Here is a 26529-nt window from a genome sequence, read left to right as displayed (position 1 = left end):
GCAATTTTTGTAACACTGTAAAAAGAAAAAAAATGTTATTTTTTTAAATGATCATGGGGTTTTGTTTTGGGGAAAGAGATTGCAGATTGTTTTATTTTATTAATTTGAAACTTTTTGGTTTCTTTTAAATGATGACCTCATCGTGGACATGGGTCTTCTTATTTATGTTCACCAAAATATTCTCAACAACGTACTCCTTGAACCTACAAGTGATTTCACGTCACAATGAAAACTGCATATAAAACATTTGTGACTTGTCAAGCTCACAAGAAATACAGAGAATTGCACCTGAACTGTGTCAACTATCAATATCAACTCACTGTCAATCTTTTGACAGTATCATATTTCAGATGGTAACTTTATAAATTTAGGCACCCACAGAAATTCCTTAATAAACTAAAACATTTTGAAGGTGACTTTAACAATAGACGTGTTTAGGTATCAAAGGCAGGCAAGAATGACAAAATGGATTTGTACTGAAAACTTTTCCAAGTTCTTGTAGTTAGTGTAACCATACGAATAGAAAATAATGGCAGGAAGATTTTCTTCTACTTATTTGCAGACCCATTTCCTTCTATTCATCATCACCAAAGACTATTGTAAAAGTTGGGCAATGGAAAGAATCTGCAGCTGCTCATTGGGTGTTTATGGAAAGTGACATGACATCCGGGCTCCCAAAGAGCCTGAAGGAAGATCTGCAATACTAACTAAGGGAAAGCAGTTCTTACTCGTTTGGCTTGTTCTGATATCACTTCTTGGCAGTAAAAAGAGTCTAAGATACTATGCAAATCTGACAGTTGGGAAGTTGATGAGTTAAAGTCCATACTTGATATCATCTCTCTTTTCTGGTCATCAGGCATTTGTGCTATTTTGAATATGATTGAAATGATTTATATAGTCAGAATCACGCAGGTATGGTTCACAGTAACTATGAGGTGGCAGCAACTAACATCAGAATTAAGCATGTTTCTTAGCTGGTTTAGCCGTAAACTATATTTAACCAACTGGTATGTTTTTATCCAGAGAATTCCCCATCCTAAAAATGCTTTCAACTCCTTTTTTCTCATTACATTTGCCCTTTTAACTTTGCCGTGTCGGAGATCATCAAGAAGATGTGAATACCAGTTGAACTGGAAGCTGGACCCAGATAATCAGAGAATCCTAACCCCTTTCCCTGTCCTTGGAACATAGAATGTACATTATGCCCACTATTCCTACAGCTAGAGCCATTTCAAGAATGCAACCTTCAGAAATTGATGCATTGTTGAAACTATCTGGACTGAATATGTAACTGAACCCCATTAAGGCCTACATATATAAACTTCTAAGATTCTGGTAGGTGGGTGTGGAGATTCACTCATTTTGCGGTCACCTAAGACAAAACTTGTATGTAAGTTCCCTTGTTTATTAAACCTGCCACTTCCCTATCTAGAGTGACCTGTCTCTTTCTTGGGTCTCTCCTTGCCCTTTGTGTACCAGGGCCAATACGTGAACCAACAGCCATGACTGATAAGGGATAGAGTCCTGTAGAAAGATGTATACATTTCCTGTCTGGGAGCCAATACTGTAGGAGCCAGTATTCAAATACCAGACCATTTAAAAGTGCAATGGTTAAGAGATATCCTCTAAGCTCTGAAATATGTGAATCTGAATGAAAGGGCAGTTGTTTGCTATAGCTTTGTGACCTTAAGGGAGTTATTAAAACTGCCAAAGCCTAAGTCCTATCATCTATAAAGTGAAAATGATATTAGTACCTATCTTATATGGTAATAGAAGTAAAGGGCTTAGCACAATTCATGGCATATGTAAATATTCAATACATAATTGCTATTATTACTATGAAAAATATTAACAAATTTAAGTTCTAATAGAACTTATAGTATAGAAATTATAGTATAATAGTTATAATAGAAATTATAGTATAATTTACTATAGAAATGTTATAATTATCACATTTCCTCATGAGTTTTCTCCCTTCACATATAACTAGTCAAAATATTGAGGTAGAATTTTTTTCTTTCCTTTATACACTTTCTCCTAGCGGCTGCTGTGTTAGGCAAACAGGAGATGGAAAGGGATGTCTTCATGTTAAATCTGTATTTCCTAAGCAAGGTCAGTATAGAAACTCACTTTCTATTTGTCTCGGTGAATATTTCCCTTTCTTTCAGAAATAGAAAACATTTTCACAGAGTCTTTAGGAGACTCTGATATGAGCGTATTAGTTGGTGAGAGAGAAAGTAATCGTTCTCTTCTTGTGCATTTGGACTAAGAGCCATCAAAGTAAGTTATCACCTGTGATCTCACATCCCTTAAAATCCTGATTAGTTCTCTAGCAAAAGTATTCCTTTCTGTGATGTCTCGCCACCAACTCTTGAAAACAGCATGCTTGCTTTTACATTGAACTTCAATGATAGTGCTTTAAATAAAGTTTTATCCTTGTATGAAGAAATGACTTGCATGTACTATAAAAACTTATTTTTGTCTGTATAGATCCATAAATATTGTTCTAAAGTCCCTTTCGGGAATTCTGATCCTCTGATCATTTCTTTTATGTCTCTTTTCTCCTAAAATATTTACATTTGAAAACAATACCTTAAAAAAACAAAAAAATAACTTCTACCGTTTTTCAACTAAACTCATGAGAGAGAGATGAAGTCTAATTTATAATATGGACTGTATACTTAGAGTCAGAAAACCAACATTGTGAACAAAATATTTCAGAAAGAAATGTAAAAAGATAAGGGGAAAGCACTAAATTTGAAATTTGAAGAAATATTTTTAGTTGTTTCCTCTGCTATTTTATGAACTGTGTGACCTTCAACAAGTCACGAGATCTCTCTGAATTTCAGTTTTATTACCCACAAAATGGGAGTCAGCACCTCCATGACTTCCCTCTTTGAGCTTTAGTGAAGAAAAAATAAGATAATGTACAGAATTGTTATATATATTCCAAGTCCCCATTCAAATATTGTTAGCAATACAGAATTAACTACTCAGCTGCTCTTCAGAAACTCTTTGAGGGTTCTGAAGAGTTTGCTGCCGTTTATAATGGGACCTTGAACTGTCCTGCCAGGTTGAAGGGCATGGTGTTCACTCCTGCCAGAACGTCCTATACCACATATTCTTTCTTTGAACATTAGGATATATTTATAAGAGGAATTATGCAAAAACATACTGACATTTTACCTAAAAGATTAGTGAATAATTTTCCTTTATCTATTTTTAAGAGCAAACTCTTAAAAAGTCACAATGTTGATGAATATATTCCTCTCATCTACATCATATAATATATTCTTCAAACTTTTTACTCTCCCTGAGCGGCTATAAAATCTCAGCTGTTTAAAATCTTTTTTTTTTTTTTTACAGATTTATAACATTCTATAAAAATTTTAGGTGTAAAAAATATTTTCTACTGAGCTAAAACTGTCCCAGCCTCATGGGTGTTTCTTTTTAAAAAGGTGTTATTCTTCATAGTATAACAACAAGGTGTTAATTTAAACATGTACTCTGAGAAGAAAAATATCCATTGGTATTGCTAATTAAAAAAAAATTATACGAGGTGTGATCACAAAATACAGTGAATGCTGCTACTGAGTTCCATCCAATGGAAAGACAGGGATCTTCAATACAGGAAGTGGCGGGTCAAACCTTAGTAACAGTGTGTAACAAATTTCAACTTGTTTGGTGCAGTCAATTGGGTGTGAGCTACGGTTCAGAGAAAGTGTGTTTTAAAGTGTGCAGTAAATCACCCTCCATCATGACAACATTCCATTTCGCACATCGTTTCTGGTATACGGTAATTTCTGTCAAAAACAAAAAAAATTACAGTGTGTCCTCACCCACCTTATTCACCAGATCTGGCACCTTGCGACTTCTGGCTCTTCCCCAAAGTCTAAATGATTCAGGACATTGAGGCAGCCATGACAGTACAACTAAAGACAGTCAGAAAAAAGGACTTCCAGAACTGCTTCAGGAAGTGGCAATGTGTTCAGGAAGTGGATTAATGTGTTCCAAACAAGGGGGAGTATTTTGAGGGGGGTTAATAGCAATGTGTCTTTTACTATAATAATTTTTTTAATTTAAATATTAACCATAATTGTTGGTCATGCCTCATATTAACCTGAATTTTACACCTGATGTCACCGTATGGATTAAATGACCCCAAAACTCCATTCTTTCTGGGACTAGAAATAGAAATCTCTTGACATTTGCAAACATTAATTTCTTATATACTTTAAATAAGCACATTAATTGTCTCTGAAATGTTTATAGGGGGAATTTTAAAAGAAAGTGAAACGTGTGGATTTGACCAACTCAAAAATAGCATGGGTAATATATAAATTGAAATAGAGTACACCAGCTCATATCAATAATATAATTATATTGCCTTGTAATCAGATGTGCTAAGCTTGCTTCTTTCTCTCCTCAAATTCTTTTTAGAAACATTTATCTCAAAATTGGGTATTAACCAGATGTCAACCCCATTTGAACTAAGAAGTAAGAAAGATGGAAGTTACCTTAGGACAACATTTTGCAAAATGAAATCCACAAAACTCTAGGCCCTCAAGATATTCTTTAAAAAAAGAATTTGTTGCAGGAATGGGATTCTATGGTCAAATAAGTCTGTGAAATATTGTATGCCATATCTTCCTCTTAGATATTTGCAATATGCATTAGTATGTTAAATAGTTTTAGTAGCCCTACAGTCAAGCATATCACAAGATTATTTGATCTGAGAAATTTTTTTTTTATATAACTCCTTAACATCCTGTAGAACATAACAATTTTGAAACTGTTTCTGTCCTAAAGAAACCTGTGGTACTAAAAGAAAAGGAAGGACAGTAAGAGTAGAGATCTAAACTTTTATCCTGTGTCATAACCCACATAGTACATCACAAGGAATTTGGAAAAGAAATTCTTGGAGAGATAGATCTATCTCTTTGCTTGTAGTAACTTAAGTTGTTGGTCCTAATTCTTTACCCCCACCCCCACCCAGTCATAGAATGTATTATACATTTTCACCCCAGACATGGTCTCAGCCTTTGACGTTGGGCTTGGCCATATGACTTGCTTTGACCAATGGGATGTTAGTGGGACTGAAATGAGCAAGGCTTTACATATGTTTGCCCAGTTGTCTCATCCTTTTGATAAGAAAAACATGTCTCAGATAGCTATTGTTAGAAGTCCTAGATTAATTAGAGTTAATTATCATCTTAAACCGAATCCTAACTGAATGTAACCTAGATTGGCCAAACTTTGCCAACCTGCAGATGAGTGGATAAGAAATAATTGCATATTTGTATATGCAGTGCGTTTGCAGTGTTTTCATGGTAATTGCTGACTTATGTATTGTTCCATAGGAGTTTCTCCAAAATGATTAATACTGCTAGAAACTGAAAGAGAACATGGAAATAAAATCAAGTGATATATCATAGGGCAATGAATTTGTGGAATGTTGTTGTTTTTTTAATTCCCTTAATTCTTAAGTTCTTGAAAACTATGTCCTGTCAAAAGTGTGTAATTTTTTGATATCTCACTTGTCTCAGTATGTTTATCCCAATATTTCTAAAGAAAAGATACTGTCTCGGACAGCCCATCTCTCCCCATGTAAACAAAATGAGGCTATGAAAAACATTCAATTAACATGAATATAAATTGGAAAAGAAAAATCTGCAGTTTATATATTATGACCAAGAGTCCCAGAAAATCCTAATTATTATCAAATTCCCTCAAAATATTAATTTTAATTTTACTGCTCTTCAGTAAAGGGGATGGAGGAGTAGCTCAGAAACTCCCTTGCCTAGGGAACTGGTACTTCTGGCTTGACAATCATTGGCCCACCAAGCTGCTCACTGCTGCCAGCCCAGGCCTTCATCACTGGACCCCAGACAAGGACCCCTGTGATCTTGACAAAAACTATCCTCCCTTTCTCCCTATAGCACCTCCACCATCTGTTCTTTTCCTCATCCCTATGTACCATCTAGTCCGTCTCTCCATTTCTACATGTTCTAGCTTCTTCTGCTCTAGTCAGCTCTGTGTATAAAATGGATGATTGTAAGAATTAAGTGATTAATGTATGTAAAAACGCCTTAGCTGTTTGCCCAATAAATGTTGACCTGTCTCTTTGTCTGCCTCTTCTACCTAAACTACTAGTTCCTTAATGATAGCCCAGTGAGATATAAATACCTGTATATGTGTGTATTCCATATATAAACATTTTATATATACAAACATTATATATATACGTATATGTATATATACATATATATATCACTGAGTACATGAATATGAATAAAGTGGTCATAAATAAGAAACCAGTGTTAATGATAGCTGTTGGGATTCACATTGGTCCTTCTGGTATCTAACTATGACTAACATCAATGGCCAGCTGAAGAGCACACTATCTAAAGAATACAGGATCTAGGTAAGGGTGAGACAGCAGATCTGGTTTCAAATCTTAGCTCTAGCACTTCCTGTCCTGTAAGTTACTACCCTCTCTTAAACTAAATCTGAGAATTGGAAGTAATAATATTTAATAAGGTACCATCTATAAAGGACAATGTCTAATGGGATACTATGAGTATATATAAAGAGCTTAGCACAATGCCAAACACATAGCCTGCACTCAATAAATGCTAGCTATTATAATTACTGTACAAGAGCTAACTTTGTATGTGATATTTACTTTGTAATACAAATAACTACCTTCAAATAAGCATGCAATTAACCTTGTCTTTATTTTAAAATCACTGCCTTTATGTGCTGAAATGCAGGGCAAGAAGAAAGGAAGATTTATTGTATTCATCTCACTCCTGCCATGTTTCTAATCTTCTTTACACATCAGATAGCTGGAGTTTAGGGGTGTCCTGGAAAAAAAACTGAAGGTTAATGTGTATCATCTACATGCTTCAGAGCATAAGCAAATTACTGGCTCTTCATATCAAGGTGAAATACAGTGGAATGAACTCACTGTGGCCACACCTCTATTTGAAGGCTACCTGGAAAAAAAACTGAAGCACAGCTATTTTAACAAACAGGAGTAGGAGTGATTAATTACTTTTTACTGTCATTCAACTGCTTGTCACCCATGGAGTAACCTCATATCTCAAATTCCCATAAATTTAACAGAGGTCACATCGTGCCCTACCTGGCTGAAAAGCATTGTTTCTGAAACCCTGATGGTACTTTTAAGTCCGTTGATGTGTGAACATAATTCTCTGTATCTCTTAGCCTCACATACTCTGTCTCTCCCACTTGTAGCTCACTTGTGGAAAGCTACAAGTGATGAGCTCTCTATTCATTCCTCTTTCGTGCAACAAGATGATAGAAATCTTAAAACCAATAGGTGTTATTCTATAGTGTAGAGCTTCTTTCCGTTCTGATAAGGGAATAGGAAAAGATATTTATTGAAATTGAAAACTACTAATTTTGAGACCCTTACAGTCTGAATATTTAGTTTGGTATCTAAAAAGGAATTTTAAAGATGCCATTGAAAATTTTAGCATGATGCTATCTGTTGTGCCTAATTGCCATCCACTACATGCATTAACAGACATGAAGAAATTTCTGAAAACTGGGATAACTGCAAAGATCTGCCAAAGACCAGGTGGAATTTCCAAAAAACAAATCCCCAAGGAAGAACAGAGGATAAAAGTAGATTATTACCTATCTCTATTGCATGCTCAATTCAGAGACACTGACCTTTTGCAACTAGAATGCAGCACTCCCCCTTTGTTCAGACTCATTTCTAGGACTCTCAGTGCTAGTTCATCCCCTAATTCTACTATTAGTACCTCTCTTTTTATATCTATGCATAAATGTTAATCCCTTTAACATTTGGGAAATAAACTAGACTAGCAGTGATTTACTTCACCTTGAGATATGAAGTTGAAGAGGTGGTGAAAGAAAGAGCAGTGAACTCTGGAGGTTGAAGTTTGTTTGGGGTTGGTATTTTTCCCTTCCAATTCTCCTGGCAAAGAACATTCTATAAGAAAAGTCTAACAGCACTGAGGTCGCTGCAAGGAGGACCAAGAAGAAACCACCAAGCCAATTTCTAGCAAAAATTTGGCATATACCAGTCTCTTACAGAAAGATGGGCTTTTGAAAGAGCCTACATGGTGGGGAAAACAAAAAAAAGCATTAAACTTAAGTGGAATCCAGAAGTCATATTTTCCAAAAGAAAATTATTGCAAGTTATAATGAGAAGGCCTACTGAAAGTCTAACAGAGGTGTTATGTACTAAGATTTAAAATAAAATTTTAATGCATAGAATAATTTAGGACAATGAGTCTGATGTAGAAAAAAGAGAACTTTTTATTAAAAATAAATTCATTAGTTCTAGCCTCTGCTACTATTAGACCATTTTTAGCAAATTATTAGACCATTTTTAGTGTAGGTTTTAATACCTATCAAATTGGACAAATTGGTTTATCTACTTCATGGAGATACTAAGAAGTTAAATGTAAATAGATCAAAGAAAAAGTCTTAGAAATTATAAAAATTCATTAGTAATAGAGTTTTAATATCTTTCACTTTTGATGGATTGTCCTCCACATTTCTCATTTGATTTTATCACTGATTCATTCTTTACTTATTGCTTCCAGTTTAAAATTTCTTCTGCAATTTAATTTTTAATTTCTTTATAATTTTCTTTATTTCCTCCAATTCCCTCATCTCACTTTTTCAAAATAACCAAAAGAATACTCCCTTTTCATATTTCCTATTTTAAAGTCTTTTTTAAAAATTATTTGAAAATCGTTCATCTTTTAATTCAAGAGAACTTCAGGATTAAGTGTTGAGTTTTCTATCTTCTCCATATTTGGCTTCATTCCTTTTATACTGGCTTCATTCTCAGACAGAAATTTGTCTCCTGTAGCAAAGAAGGATTCCTCAACACTAAGTTTCTGCTGTCATGATATCCATATCTTGAAAAAGTCTAGCACATCAGGTAAAGGCAGTTCTCTTGAGGAGTTCAGTTCTGTAGGATGGGGTCAGAAATGCAGAACATGCCAAAACATCAATCTTCCATGACTGAGCTGATAGAAATTAGCAGGAAAAATAGTAAAAAAAACAGAAGACAAATGCTAAAGGATCTGAGCACACAACCTTTAAATGATGAAATATAAATGACTAACACATATGCAAAAAAACAGTCTGGTCTTACAAGTAGCTAAGAAAAGCAGGCGGTAAAGTTTTAAAGAATAATAGTAAACCCATACTTTCTTAAAAGCTATTTTTTTCCTGTGTAAAATACAGAAGCATACATATATATAAGACAAACTAAAATAAATGAGCTAAGAATTCAACTAAGATATTAGTAAAAGAACTACAGGAGGGAAAAAAAAAAGAAAAGGCCAGCATTAAACCCAGAAAATTAGTGATTTAGAAAGCATGATGCAGAATTAATAAATCAATCTAAGAATTTGTTGTTTTTAGACAAAACAAAATAATCAAGCTGGTAATTCTAATTAAGAAATAAACAGGAAAACAAAACCAAAACAAAAAAACTGCATAGTACCGAGAGTGAAGAAGGGAATGACACCACTAGTACACAGGCATTTAAAATGTGAAACTACAATATTCTCGATTGTCATGACAAATTTTAAAATCTGAGTGAAACTGATAATATTCTAGGAAAATATAAATTAACAAAATTGATGCAAAACTTTGAAAACCAGAACAGAACAATAATCAAATAAGAAAAAAAAAAAAAGCTGAAAGGAGCCAGTGTCAAATATTTTTCATCTATTTATTTCAAAATGTTCCAGAGTATTGCAAAAGGTGGAAATATTTCCAATTTGCTTAATAAAGCTAGCATAAGCCTGATACAAAAATGTGATAAACATAACTCAAAATAAATTGCATATTTGGCAAAAAAATCTAATTATATATTTACTAAATGAAAATAAGTAAATAAAAATGAGAACAGCCTAGTTTAGAAATGAATAAAATTCTCAAACAAACATTATACACATATATATGGCCAATAAACCTGCAAGGTTGAGCCCATCTGATTAGCAAAGAATAATTAGATAAAACATTGCTAAGACCTAGTATGGATGAGGGTATAGAGAAATAAGAACTTAAATAACTTACTGGTAAAAGTGTAAAACTTTTCTGGAGCGCATTTTCATGATGTATATTCTAAAATATTTTTTTGAATTGTATTCTCCTAACTCAGCAATTCCAATATGTAAGAATTCATTATAACAGATAGCTATAACAACTTGAAAATGTTCAAATATGTGGGTAAGGATGTATTTGCAAGTCTGTTCTATGGACATTATGACATTGAGAACTTTCAATGTTACTAGAGAAATTCTCACTAGGGATAACATTAAATGGGGATCTAGTAAAATTATGCAGTTATTTAAATGTATATCTACATTTATTAACATGGAAATCTCCATTATATATTCAAAGAAATAAAAAAATAAGTTTACATAATAGTATGGATAATGAATAATATAATTTTTGTAAATGGAAGGATAAAGATAGATGATAACTAGATAGATAGATAGACAGGTAGATAGACATAGATAGAAGATAGATAGATAGATAGATAGATAGATAGATAGATAGATAGATAGATAGATAGATAGATAGACTCATACCAAAATCAACAGTGGTCATTTTTAATAATAAAGTTGTGAATATTTTTGCTTCCATATAATTTCTTAATTATCTAAATTTCTAACAGGGCAGTAGAGTTCTTTTCATTACCCATGGTGAAGAACCTGTTTTGTTTGTTTTTGTCCCAATTTGTTATGGAGTGATACTTTATTAAACACAGTAAAAAAAAAAAAAAATTACTAGAAAAAAGTAAGTAAAAATAAAACATCAAAATATAAAACCTAACTAAGATTGAACACAGCACCTTGAGCTGAGCTGCCTCCCAGATGGCTCAGTTGGTTGGAGCACGCGCGGGTTCTCAACCACAAGTTTGCCAGTTCGATTCCTCAAGTCCTGCAAGGGATGGTGGGCAACGCCCCCTGCAACTAGCAACAGCAACTGGACCTGGAGCTGAGCTGCACCCTCCACAACTAAGATTGAAAGGACAAGTTGTCTTGGAAAAAAGTCCTAGAAGTACACACTGTTTCCCAATAAAGTCCTGTTCCCCTTCCCCAATAAAATCTTGATAGATAGATAGATAGATAGATAGATAGATAGATAGATAGATAGATAGATATAGATAGATATAGATAGATAGATATAGATATATAAAACCTAATTTTTTACCTTGAGAGTCAACAGACATCACATTTCTCTGTAGAATTTCTTAAAAGTTTCTAAATGTTTACTCTCTTTTTCCGTACTTATCTCATCATGGATCAGTAGTTCAGGGAATGACACTGTGTAGCACTGATGTAGTGACTAAAGACAGACTCTAAAGCAGACATCTAGGTATAAATCCCAAATACCTATTCGGTGACTTGAACAGATTGCTTAAACTCTCTGAGCTTGTTTCCTCTGTAAAATGAGTGTTATGGACTGAATGCTTGTGTCCCCCCAAAATTCTTATGTTGAAGCCTAATCCCCAATGCAGTGATGTTTGGAGGTGGGCGTTTGAGAAGTTATTAAATCATGAGGTTGAAGCCCTCGTGAATGGCATTATTGTTCTTGAAGAGGACCTCCAGCGAGCACTCTCACTCTCTTTCTGCCATATGAGGTTACACTGAGAGGTCAGTAGTCTGCAACCTGAAAGAGGGCCCTCACCAGAACTTGACCAAACTGGCACCCTGCTCTTGGATTTCCCAGCCTCCAGAACTGTGAGAAATAAAGGTTTGCTTTATAAGCCACCCAGTCTATGGTAGTTTGTTATAGCAGTCTGAACTAAGATAATGTGCATAAAAATAGTGCTTCACATTGTGATTATTAAATGAGGTAACTGATGTACTGTGTTTCCCCCAAAATAAGACCTAACTGGAAATAAGCCCTAGCATGACTTTTCAGAATGATATCCCCTGAACATAAGCCCTAATTCATCTTTTGGAGTAAAAATTAATATAAGACCCGGTCTTATTTTTGGAGAAACATGGTAGGACACTCAGAACATTGCTAGTAACAACATATTTAACTATTTAAATGTTTTCATTTCTTATCACTGATATTGCTTTTATTAAAAATATAGTAACCAATGGGGGAAAATAAAACTGACAATGCAGCAGATAATCTTAAGACACTCTCCTAGAATGCAAAGGTAAAAAAATAAAAATAAGAATCAGGAAACCTAAAGAATAGAGATGGAATAGCAACTTAAGAATCACTTTCTTAAGAAAGAAAATGTGGCAGTTGGAATGGGACCAATAATTAGATGTAACTGGAGAAAACTTTTCTAAGCTTAAAAAAAATGTCTGAGTATGGAAACACAGGAAAAACAAACAACTTACCTCTCTCCATGCAAAATAGATGAATATAGTAGATTGGTGCAAAAGTAATTGCGGTTTTTGCAATTGTGCTTAACCTTTTAAATCGCGATTACTTTTGCACCAACCAATAGAACATATCAGGATTCACGGTAATAATCTGAATTTCAAGAAGATAGGGAAAAAAATACTACATGTTGGGGAAAAGGAAGAAATTTCAGCTCTGGAAGTGTTTTTAAATTGTGTACGATTTCATCAAAAAAGTATTATGTTTCTTCTTTTCTGAATGCTAAATAAAATAATGTAAATGTAGAACTATGTATTTACAGAGAAATAGTTATGTCTCAAGAAATGTATACTCAGCCACATTCATTTACATGTGTAAGGTCAACAAAAATACTCATATATTCTCAACTATGCACAAGAAAAAAGTTACCATCCCCAGATCCCCTCCCGAAAAAATTTCTAGTGGATGTTAGCAAACTGAAAGACGATGAAAAAAATCAATTATACAGAAATCATTTTACAAAAAGACTTACCAATTTTCCTCTGTGAATACCATTAAACACTACCCTCATCTTACAGCAAATGTGCTCAGACAAGAGACCACATAATGAGAATATGGGGGGACTGATGCATCCTTTCACAATGGCTTCTGACTATAACTTCAGAGCAAGCCTCATTATGAGTTGTTAGCTCTTACTATAGAAATCAGTCTATGATTTGACAAGAAATACCTATGAGAAAAAATTTTCCTTCCTACAGGATTTAGCTTCTCATCTAAAACCTCAGTTAAAGATGATTATAATTGTGCTTTTTTAAAAAGGGGAGGAGGATAAAATGAAATACATCTCAATCTTAGCATGATTATTTTTTAATTAAACTTTCCTTTGATATAATTGTAGATTCATATATAGTTGTAAGAAATAAACAGGGAGATTTCATATACTCTTTATGCCATTTCTTCCCACGGTAAGATCTGGCAAAACTATAGTACAGTAGCAACACCAGAATATTATCATTGATACAATCCACCAATCTTACATTTCTCCAGCTTTATTTGCACTGTGGTGTATTTAGTTCTGTTCAGTTTTACAATGTGTAGATTGATGTATCCACCCACCAAAGTCAAGATACAGTACAGTTCTATCATTACAAGGATTCCTTCCTCTTGTCCTTTTATAACCACAACACCCATCTCACAATCACTGATTGCTTCTTTATGCCTGTAATTCTGTCATGTAATCATAAAGTATGTAATCTTTTTGGATTGGTTTTTTTTCACGGCACATAATTCCCTAAAGATTCATTTAAGTTGTTGCATGTATCACTCATTTGTTTCTTCTTATTGCTGAGTAATATGGATTTACTACAGTTTAAATATTCACCCATTGAAGGACATTTAGATTGCTTCCAGTTTGGGGCTATTACGAATTTAGTTGCTATAAACATTCACGTGTGGATTTGTGTGTAACCATGTCTTCACGTCTCTGGAATAAGTGCCCAGGAGTGCAACTGTTGAGTTTTGTGGTAGTTGTGTATTTGGTATTTTAAGAAACTGTTTTCTCCAGTGGCTGTACCATTTCACATTTCTAGCAGCAATGTGTGATTGATCCGATTCCTTATGATTCTCGGTTTTTGGTGTTTCACTATATTTCATTTTAGTCATTCTGATAGTGATATCTCACTGTATTTTTAATTTGCATTTCTGTAATGACTAATGATGTCAAACAATAATCACGTCGAACATCTTTTTATGTGCTTATTTGCCATCTGCATGTCCTCTTCAGTGAAATGTCTATTCATGTCTTTTACTCATTTTCAAAATAGATTGTTTTGGAGGTTTTTTACTGTTGAGTCTTGATTCCATTACAGTAAAAGGATATACTCAATGTTTTCTTTTTTTTTTTCAATTTTTTGAGGTTTATTTTATGGTCCAGAATATGGTTTCTATCAATAACCTTTTCATGGGTGCTTGAGAAAAATATGTATTCTGCTGTTGTTGGGAGGAGTAGTAAATTAAAATAGTAAATTAAAATCGCAACATGAAGATAAAGTGAAGAATAAATGCCTGCTCTTCTAACGTCTGCAATATTCCCTACTTCTATGAGATGCAAGGCCAGAAAAGAAATAAAAATAATAAATCTTAGCACTAAAAAGAATACTTCATCAAACCAAACTATAAGAGAGCAGTGAAAGACAAAGATAATTTTTTAAATTCATATTAAAATGCAAAACAGGCAGCTTATGGGATAGGTTCTATGTATATTTGTGGTAATCTTGGTTTATCAGTCAAGTATTGTAGTTAGAGAAATCTCTTACTTTTATCAAAGATTGCTTTACTTGTTCCTGTACATCTTTGAAATAATCTTTGCAACAAAACTAATATTTATGAAATATATTGAATATAAAGGTAGAATTATAGGTAAATGTACACAAAATACTGATGTCAAGATTATAATAAACATTCCAGATACTTTACTGAATTTTTAAACTTCTACACAAACATTTGTGAAGACAGAACAGTTAATGCTCCAGAAGGTGAAGGACTTTTTAATATGGCATGAATTTGTTTGAATGTAGAAAGAGTGACTTCGTACAAGTTATATTTGTTTAAAACTATACACTAAGTCATTGATGGAATAAGTCATGGAGGTAAGGGAATAGAAACTTTTAAGCTACCTGATAGAGTATATCAGTGAGAAGATTTTGAATTAGGAAAAAGTATATTAGGTGTTAATTTTTTATTTCAAAGTGAAGTCTAAAATATTTGTATTTTTTAATGAAGCATGCACAAATTAAAAGCATAATACTTAAGGGAAAATACGCTGAAAACCCTTATGGGTATAGTTGTTTTGATGAGAAGCTAGGTATTAAATGAGATTGAAATAGTAAATTAAAATCACAAGCTCAAATTTTAATAAGAAAATACTTATTTTACAAATATATTTGATAATTTTCTGAAAACAAGATGATAATGCTTTTAAAAATACTTTTTCTAAGGTATCTCAAAGTTTTTAAAGAAGTAAATATCAAACCTATTCTTAGAAATTGTGCACATAGGAATTTCAAGTTTGTTTAAAAGCACAAATAAAAACAACATATAACCCATTAAAAGTAGAAATAACCAATATTAATTTATGTTGTGGGCCTCATTATTAAAAATGCAACCACACATTTTTCTTTAATTAGGATTATCATTAGCAAGAGTGATATTACTAATAGGTTCTCCTTATATAGTTCACCTAGTATATTTCTTGTACATAATTTTGAGTGATCCCTTAAGATCTAAGACAAAACAATAAATCTTGGAAAATGTGGCATTATTTGAGTTATCAAATCTTGACAAATAAAGATATATATCATCCATCCAATCAGAGATTTTTATACTGTTATTGGAAATTACAAAAAAATAATAAAGATAGAGACTAAGTTATCCATAACTCTATTACCATGTATAATTGCCATTAATTTGGGCATATTTTTCTATATTTTTCATGTTTTTGTATCATAATAAATTGTATATTGTATATGCTCTGCTTCTTTTTATATGTTTTCAATTAAAAATCTAAAATATATTGAATATGCTCATGTTATAATTATAGTTGGGTATTTCAATATCCCCTTCTCATAAAATGATAGAAATACTGGAAAGAAACTAAGCAAATATATAGAAGATATGAACAACACAATCAACAAAAGGATGTAATTGATATATATATGTATATATATGTGTATATATGTATAGATATATGTATATACATATATGTGTATATATATATATATATATAGATTGTTTTGAAGGTTTTTACTGTTGAGTTTTGATTCCATTACAGTAAAAGGATATACTCAATGTTTTCTTTTTCTTTTTCAATTTTTTGAGGTTTATTTTATGGTCCAGAATATGGTTTATATCAATAACCGTTTCATGGGTGCTTGAGAAAAATATGTATTCTGCTGTTGTTGGGAGGAGTAATGTGTATATGTAAATAGGTATTAACTCTAAATATTACCATCTCCGGTGAGAAAATTTCCCCCAGTATGTACACAAATAAAAACAGACAAGGGCAAAGATGCAGATATCCTGAATAAGATCACTAAAGAAAAGATAGAGTTTCTTATTACCCATCAGCCTTGATTCCAAGGAACAGGAGGAAAGACTGAGGGGGCAAAAAAATGTGCTGATCTACCCTTGTCATATTGTGGACACTTCTTAATGTTTGAGGTTATCCAAAATAATTATTTCCTTCTTCTACAGTTTTATCCATAGTACCCAGAAACCATTAAATTCCTGGAATTTTTTACTAAGAATTCCACATTCTTGCCATGTTTTTCAGCTACTGTGGCCTCTGCCAATAAATTCTAATAAATTTTTACTTCTTTTCCTTCAATAACATCCTAGAGAATATGATTCAGACTCAAATTAATCACTGATGATGTTAATGGCTCCTAGGAGTTTACTTCCGATACCCCTTATTATATTAAATCAAACTTGATAGTGCGCTAGATCATTGCTCAGCTGGGTTTTCATAAAAGCACTGGTATTTAATATGATTTATACCTGGTTTTCTGTTAATATCTTTGCTTATTATGTGCTTTATTTTTAAAACAGACATTCTTAGCAAATGGTACTCCTTTAAGATATATCATACTTTTAAAATATTTTACAGGAAGCATTTTACAGTAAAATGTGTTACTTATTTTATATTATAGTCACATAATAGTGAGCAGGAACAATTTATTTAATTTACAATCAAAATATTAATATTTAACTTGTAGTTTAGAAAAAGTATGTGTATATATATATGTTTTGCTTATTTAAAAGATCAATTATATCCCAAGATTATTAGGACATTTAAAGTGTTGTATTTTTTTTTAAGCTTTGCAGCAAAGGAGCAGCTCTGGGAAAGCCATTTGAAGCATCTGCTGAAGATATAGCAAGCGTGGCAAGTTTTATTGAGACAAAGCTTGTTACATGCTATCTACGGATGAGGAAACCTGACCTTGCCTTGAATCATGCTCACAGGTAAAATGAAATATTAATAGCCACAAGTAAGTACTATCTATACAAGCAGAGGGTTTTATGTGAACTTGTATTATCATCTTCCAGTCTGTTTAAATTTAAAGACAAAACAAAAAAGGTCATCTCAAAACCTAATGAAAGAAATAGACATAAACAACTATTTCATAATTCAGGGCAAAATAAAAAGGCAGATAACTGTCATCGCAAATTACTGCAGGAAGAAAGAAGGGAGAAAATCAGGTAAGTAAAGGAGGTGATACTGAAGGATGAGAGGGTTTCCAAAATTGCACAAAACCTGGAGAATGGTGGAAGGGAATTCTAACTGTGACGCATAAACGGAGACTTGAAAGTCTGTGGCTTATTTGGTAGTTGCATAGCTGATTCAAAGTATGTCATGCATAGATAAAGGTATGAAACACTTTATCTATGTCTTTAAATATTGATTTTTTTCATATTTCCATTCCTCTTCAGAACTCTGTATCGTTACATATCTTGTGACTTCCTAGAATCTCCAGGGTTACCCAGGCATGTCTTTTTTTTCTACAAAAATATTCCTCTCTTATGGCCTATTTCTTAAAAGCCTTGCTTTTCTCATAGGTAATAATCAGTTTAATCTACAGCAAAGATAAAGTGATTGTGTATCCCTTTCAAATAACTCTTTCCTTACAATTATGATGCCTCCATCCCTCCCTTCCTGACTCAGAGCAAGTTACCTAGAACATTTGTCTCGCCCATTCTCTGATGTCCCATCCTACACTTCTTTTGGACACAAACAGCAAAACTAATACAAACATGAAAGCAAAATACCTGCCCTGTTAATAACCACTGAGAAACATAACTATCAGTTATATGAAGATCAATTATGTAAGCAGGAGATCTGCCAACATGGTTCAAGTTACTTACAACTCCACACTCACAAAGACGTAAAAGTTCTACCCAAAGTTCTTCACAGCCCTGAGGAGACCTCAAGCTTGTAGGCTTAAGCTTGACATCAAGGACCAGCAGACAACAAACTCACTTTGAAATTCACAAGATAACCCGCTTGAAAGAAATTTTCCGACTTAAATAAACTACAGAACCTAAGGCAGATTCCTTTTGACACCAAAAGAAAATGCAGCTCTCTGTATTTTCTGGAAACATTTTATGCAACCATAGTTTCCAAACCCAATATCAGGACATGTGGCATGTCCAAGAATTATATTCCATTTCCATTTGAAAGAATCAGTGTTGGAAATGTATTTCAGTATGTCAACATACTGGAATTTCTGGGCTACATGGGTGACTTGTGAGTACCTTGGAAGAAATATTTGAAATTGGGACTAGCCTAGAAAATCTATATGCATATGTAAACAATAATAAATTGAAATGCAAAAAGTAATTATATATATCACCTTCATGGCTTTCACTACACATAAGAAGGGCCACCAATATGGCCTACACTTAAAAAAAAAAATACCTCCTACATATCAGAATGGCTTGATGAATTTTCAAATCACTTCTAATAATAAAAGGGTTCCAATTGGTATGGTCAGGTCAAAATTCTATTCAGTACTTTTAAAATAAGTAATAAACATGGATCAGAAATTCCACTAAAATCCAGATATAACAAACAATTAAATTATACAGTTCCTGAGGATGCAAGTATAACTTTTAGTGAGTTCACTATTTAGACTTAAAAACTTTTGTTTAAAAACAGAGTTCTCCTTCAAGACCTTGAAAATTATTAAAGGGAGCATATATAATGATGACTAGTCAAATGATCTTCCTTATAATGCTAGAATTAACTTTTGCATCCTTTTATTCCATTGTAGAGTAATTTTTGCTTCTGTTTCTAAATTGAACATTAAGTAAGAAATGCAAATCAATAGAGGTTAAACAGTCAATTCATGCAATTAATAATGCACCAAGTGAAATAAATCATTATGCTGGGCTTGTCATAGTGCAGAACTGCAGAAGTCATTGCATAGGATTCTAATACTAAAATGTTTTCAAGGATTTCAGATTTAAAAGCAGATCCTGAAATATAATCAATAAATATATTTCTAAATTAATTAATCAGGGTACTCACTCTATAAATAGCCTACAACCATTAATTATGCACAGAATGCAAAAAGTTTCCTTTTGTATTATTACATTGTGATGGTTGACACTAATCATGGATCAAAATTAAAATATTCCTTTTTGCATTTATATTCATTTACTGAAGCATCCTTTCTTTAATTTTATGTAAATGTGAAACCTACTGTATATCTCTAAGAGATTTGTTAATGCAAAAATTAGCTTAAAACCATCATGTAGTTTTGTTTCTGAAAAAAATAAGTGCATATTGTTTTGTCCTATAGAAGACTACAAGAACTAAAACTTTATAGTTTTAAGTTCAAGAAAGATACATTTTTAAAATAATCAGCTGAGTATTGCCATTTAAAATATGATAATAAGTGATACAAAGGCTCTAGAAATAGTTATTACAGTGTTTCCCCCCCAAAAAGACCTAACTGGACAATCAGCTCTAATGCATCTTTTGGAGCAAAAATTAATATAAGACCCAGTATTATATTATATTATATTGTATTATATTATACTTGGTCTTGTATTATAATAAAACAAGACTGGGCCTTATGTTAATTTTTGCTCCAAAAGACACCTTAGAGCTGATTGGCTGATTGTCCAGCTAGGTCTTTTTTGCGGGGAAACACGGTAACACAAATGTTTTTTCTTTTTTCTAATAACATGTTGAAAATGGCAAACATGTATATCATTTCATTTTACTTCAACCAAAAATGGTGCTTAGATTCACCAAACATATCAACTCTGTGCTCACTTCATCAAACTAGTGTCATTGTTTATCAGTATGTGTTTTGAACATCCTAAGACTGATTTCTAATTACTGCAATCTTATCAAGAGTAGAAATTCTTGTATGACTCTTTTCCTATCATATAATTATATCATGAGGTATATAATTGTAAAGATTGTAATGAGGCATGACACTAATTTTTGCATATTTCCCACCATTAGATTTTTATTTGTTTTTGTTGAAAAATTTTGATGCCACAAGGTGGCAGGCAAAATGAAGTATAAAATACCAAGTATATAGAAAAGATCCTATTTTCAATATTGATTTATAATGGTGACATTTACAATTCACTCATTCATTCAACAAATATTTATTGAATGCCTACCTAGAGTAATGGGGAGGCAGTTGCAAACAGGAAATATCTGGTATTTATATACAGTAGAAGAAGTAGCAAACAAAGTTAGAAAACAAAATATTAACAAATATATGAGAAAAAGAGTGTGATACATTCTATGAAGGAAATCAACATAATTTCATGTTACAGAGGCAGCATAGTATACTGAATCAGAGAACAGAGTCTGAAATCTGATTGCCAAGATCCATATTTTCACTCCCCTACTCATTAGTTAGCCTGAGTTTAATTCTCTACAAAATTGGATTATAATAATAGTACCTACTTTGCAAATACTATCTCACAAGATTTTGTGAAAATTGAGTATAAACCCATCAATTTTTTTATTCCAGCCATGAAAGAGTTACTGGTATTGGACCTGCCTTCCTTCTGTAAACAACTATAAAACTGGATGAAATATATGAGACTACAGTTGTCTAACATTGGACAATGGTCACAGCAGGATTGGCTTTCATCCTTGACAGAAGAGAAATGTACATTATGAGCACCACAAATTCTTCAGCTTTTGTCTGGGGTTATTTTTCTGCCTTAATTCAGGAAGGTGGAGATCAAGTTAAACTTCAGTCTAAGGATGCAGAGATTAAAATATTAGTCTGCCAAAAAAAAAAAAAAAGCTATAATTTACAGAACAGGAGGCCAAAGAATAGGTATCTGTGTGAGGAAGTTGGAATATGTGTCTGCATGAGGATTTACGGCAGGGTCATGGCCAATATGAGGAGTGGGACTCCATGTAGCACAGATGTCCTGCTACAGGGCTAATTGCTAAATGGAAATACTAGAGTACCTGTAGTAATAGAAGATGTTGGAGTACCAGTGTGAAAAAGCCTCACTGAGTACCTTACGCATTCAGTTGAGACCCCAGAAAGGCCATGCTTTAATAGTAATGACCATGCCTTCAAAAAGAACCACACCTTAGGGTTAAGCTCAAAGCCAAAATAAACCAGCGCTAATATAGACTAAAACCAAGCATTTCAAGAACAAGAACATTCATCATTTAATTGCCTGATAGGAAAAAAAAAAAATTCAACAGGTTTGCAGGACCAATCTGATTTCCTACAAAATTTTATCCAAAATGTCCAGCATAAAATCAAAAATTACTACGAATGAAAAGAAGTAGTAAAATGAGATTCATACTTAAGAAAATAAACAGTCAATAGAAACAGACCCCAGGAATACCCAGATGTTGGAATTAGTAGAGGATTTTAATAAAGAAGCTGTGAAAAATAGGTTCAAGTACCTTGAAGTGAAGATAGTCATAATAAGTGAAGAGATGATGGTAATCTAACAGGGAATAAAAAATTTTTAAAAAAAGACTACAGAAAAAAAATGGGGATTTCTCATAGATTAATAAAATATTTGAAATTTTAAAAAATGTGCTGATTGACCCTTAACATCATATTAGAGACTCCTAAAGAAAGGGTTAGTGAAACTGAAAAAAAAAAATCAATAGAAATTATCCAATATGAAGAACAGAGAGAAAAAGATTTTGAAAAATTAACCAATGCTTCAGTGACTTGCTTTCAGGAACTGTAACAAGCAATCTAGCATACATGTAATTGAAGTCTCGAAGGGAAATAAAAGAGAGAATAGGACATAAAATAATTACTGGAAATTACCCAAATTTGTTTTTGTTTGTTTGTTTGTTTGTTTGTTTTTTAAAGGAAAATCTAGTTAGCTCCAATTAGGATAAATACAAGGAGAACCACATTTAGGAACCTCATAAAGAAACTCTTGAAAACTCAAGATGGAGAGAAAATATTAAAGTAGCCAAAGGAAAACAACACATTGCATACAAATGAACAATGATACAAATAATAGGTGACTTTTAATCAGAAATAATAGAGGCCAAAATACAACAGAACAACAACTTTAAAGTGGTGAAAGAAAAATAAATAATGTCAAAGCAGATTATATATTAAGCAAAAATATTCTTCAAAAATGAGTGAGATAAATATATCTTATATAAATAAAAGTTTTAAAATTAATCTTTAGCAGATCTTCACTTTGGGGAATAATAAAGAAGATGTTTCAAACTGAAGAAAATGACAATAGTGTGAACTTTGGATCTACAAAAAGGAATGCCTAGTACCAGAAATGGTAAATAAGTGAGTAAATATAAAACACTATTTTTCCTCTCAAAATTTACGTAAAGATGAATGACTAGTGAAAGGAAAATAATAACATTTTGTCATATTATCTAAAGTAAAAATAACAAATAACAAGATTACATATTTCAATGTGAAATATTTTACTATAATATTACAAAGGCTGTGAGAGGGAACACAAATGGAATTTTATTACTAAAGTTTTTACATGCAGTAATATAATATCAACTCTAAGAAGCCTGTGTTAAATTAAGGATGTAAGTTATAATCCTTAGAGTAATCATTAAAAATATAAAAGGCACAGCTAGAAAGTCAATAATGAACTTAACGCTATATACTGAAGAATATTTAATTAACTGAAAATAAGTGGGAAAGGAGTACTAAAGGAACAAATAATGGATAGGACACTGGAAAATAATAGCAAGATAGTAGAGGTGAACCAAACCATATTAGTAAATACACATCGAAATAAAAATAACCATGTATCAAAATATACGAAAATAAAATAACCAAAGGCATGGGTTTGTATCTCTGCTTCATAACTTACTAGCTTTGACTTTCATAAGTAAATTAACTTCTCTTTGCCTGTTTTCCCATCTTAAGTATACTGCTTAAAGTCATTCCTGAATCTCAAAATATATCATATTTGTATTTGATTTTAATTTCACCATCAATAATAAATTCAGATTATTTTCAGTGGTGGTAATAATACCAATAAATTCTATATATGCATAGAGGAAACTATTATTTTTAAAATATCCTTTTTCAACCCCAACAGATACTCTATAAAGTAGAAAATTTGAAAACTTCTATAAATACACAACTTTTGAAGTCTCGTTTTCCATAACTTTGAGGATAATTGAAATGCTTAGAGGTGATATGTGCTTAAAGCATTACAGACATTCATGAGTTCAGAATGAACTTATTCATAGTGGAAATAAAAGAAATTTTTTAAATTTCTTGAAGATCTCATGACTGGGATATTTTACATACAACAAATTTATATCTTAACAGCAAAAAAACAAATAACCTGATTTTAAAAATGGACAGAAGTCCTGAATAGACATTTTTCCAAAGAAGACATACAAATAGCCAACAGGCATATGAATAAGTCTCAAATCACTAATCATCAGGGAAATGCATATCAAAACAATGAGATACCACCTCATACCAGTTAGCGTTGCTAATATGAAAGACAAGAGATAACAAGTGTTGCTGAGAGTACAGAGAAAAGGGAATGTGTACATTGTGAGTGGGAATGTTCATTGGTGTAGCCATTATGGAAAACAGTATGGTATTCCCTCAAAAAATTAAAAGTAGAACTACAATATGATTCAGCAATTCCATTACTGGATATATATTCAAAGAAATGAAGTGAGTAGCTTGAAAAAATATCTGCACTCCTGTGTTCATTGCAACATTATTCACAATAGTCAAATGTGTGGAAACATCCTAAGTATCCACTGATGGATAAATGGATAAAGAAAATGTGATATATATACACACACACACGTATACAATGAGATATTATTTAGCCATAAAAATGTAGGAAATCCTGCCATTTGTGACAACATAAATGAACCTGGATGACATTAAGTGAAATAAGCCAGACACAGAGAGACAAATCCTGTATGATCTCACTTATATGTGGGATCTAAAAAAGTCTAACTCATAGAACCAGAGAGCAGAATGGTGGTTGCCAGAGCCTGAGGAGTAGGGAAAATGGGGAGATACTAGTCAAAGGGTATAAGCTTTGTTATGAGATGAATAAATGACTATAGCTAATAATACTATATTAAGTACTTGAAATTTGTTGAGAGAGTAAATCTTAAGTGTACTTACCACACCAAAAAAATAAAACAAAAAGGTAAATATGTGACATGATAGATGTGTTAATTAACTTGCCTGTGGTAATTATTTTACAATGTATATCACATTTCACACTTTAAATATATATATTTTTTATTTGTCAAGTGTACCTCAATAAAACTCAAGGGAAAATTAAAATAAAAAGAAGTAAGCAAAAAATAAATAAATAAAATTTGGCCATTAAATTTAACAGTTCAATCACATTATATAAAACAAAATAATTCTCACAATTTTAGATGAACTTAAACAAAACCACAATACAAATAGTAAAACAAAAGGGAACAATGCTAGTACCAGTTTCTGATACAAACAAATGTATAGGCTATAAAGTCAGTATTGATACTGCTTATAGGGGGATAATAATGGAAAACACAAAAGAAAAACCTGTGATTTTACCTGAATATATATAACCCTGAGTATTTCACAGCATCTTACTTTGGGAAAACATGGATGACTATTTTGATGACATTGCCATTAATTTCAGAAAAACATTACATTATCCATACTCATTTTTCTCAACACTTAAAGGAGAGGTTTGAGTTAGAAAGTCCCTGTTTCTTCCTAGTTCTAGCCTTCTGTGATCACTAGATTACTGGTTATTTCTTCTAATTGAAAGAAATAAGCACAATCTGTAGGTATTTGTGTGCCCGTGTATGCATGTACATTTGTATGAGCTTGCGAATGTGGAGAAAACAAAGGGAAATCATGGCATTGCCATTTTAAAGCTATCTGGTTGGACTTTAAGGTAAGCATTTTGCTTCTTGAGAAGTTAGGCGTGCTGCAGTACTGTATAGTACCTTTATGTCTCTTACTATGTTATCCCCATGAAAACATATCTACCTGTGAAAAACATTCTTCCACTGAAGATTATATTCAACACTCTAAGTTTTCTTTTCAACTCTGAAAGATTATAAACATGCCAATTTCTGCTGAAGGGCAAAGATTATGTTCACTATACTATACTGCAGGGAACAGCCACAAGACTTTCTGCAGTGCAAAGCTGACCACATTAAGAAATAGTTCTCAGGCAAAAATGGGAACAAGCTTTTATTGAACACCTAATGTGTAGCAGGTGTGAATTAGGCACTGCATATGCTACTTCAGTTAATCCTTCTAATAACTTCCTGAAAAGGTTTCCTTACTACCATTTTACAGATAAAGGAACTATGTTCCATGAAACCTATGACATTACAGACATTATTCTTTCTTCTAAAAATTCTGGCTGTCTTATTTCATCCAGAAAATGATCAAAATTACAGCATCTTTAAAATCTGGAGGGGTTCCCATACCAGTTAAGCTAACAGTGGGATGTAGTGGGCATTGTCCTTGAAATCATAAAATCTGGGTTCAGCTACCCTCCACTGATTGTTTTGAAAAAGCCTTCCTTTCTTCATGTGTGATTTGTGAATAATAGTATTTAGTAAGTCTACTGTACAATATTGATGCAACACAGCTTGCGATTTGTGATACAAATCACAAGACTCTATCATCACCACTTTTCTCCCTTCCTTTTACCTAAAGCCCTGACTCTTCTTTGTGGTTATCACACGAATTAATGAAATGGTCTTGCAAGGTAAATACATAGCCTTACATGTGTTAAAAACAAAACGAAAACAAGATTAAAGCAAATTAATTCCAGAAAATAATTAAATATGGTCATATATTATCCAAGGAATATAAATATCTAAGTGTCTAAGAATCATCATTCACTTATCTTAGTAAGAACACAAGAAAACAGGACCCTGATGGCCCAGCCATTTCAGTAGAAGTCTCCTTTCTGAAGAAGGAGGAGAAGAAGGAAAAGAGAAGGAGAAACTGGAAAGTGAAGAGGGGAGGGGAAAGAGGAGAGAAAAGGGAGGAGAATGAGAAGAAGAAAAGAAGAGGAGGAGAAAGAAGAAGAAAAAGAAGGAGGAGGAGGAGGAACAAGGAGAGGAGGAGGGGGCAAGAGAAGATAATAATT

The 26529-nt window shown here is 32.6% G+C and overlaps 1 protein-coding gene across 1 annotated transcript in view; it reads left to right on the top strand.

Moving 5' to 3' along the window:
- Positions 1-26529, top strand: part of SPATA16 (spermatogenesis associated 16) — a 209288-nt gene that overhangs the window by 37631 nt on the left and 145128 nt on the right. The window contains exon 3 of the mRNA XM_019734941.2: positions 17246-17391. Coding sequence (XP_019590500.2) covers positions 17246-17391 — 146 coding nt within the window. The remainder of the gene's footprint in view (positions 1-17245; positions 17392-26529) is intronic.

The sequence above is a fragment of the Rhinolophus sinicus genome, linkage group LG01, assembly GCF_036562045.2.
Source record: "Rhinolophus sinicus isolate RSC01 linkage group LG01, ASM3656204v1, whole genome shotgun sequence".
Classification (NCBI taxonomy): domain Eukaryota; kingdom Metazoa; phylum Chordata; class Mammalia; order Chiroptera; family Rhinolophidae; genus Rhinolophus; species Rhinolophus sinicus.
Note: the sequence above shows the minus strand (reverse complement) of the source record. Positions and strands in the feature narration are given on the sequence as shown.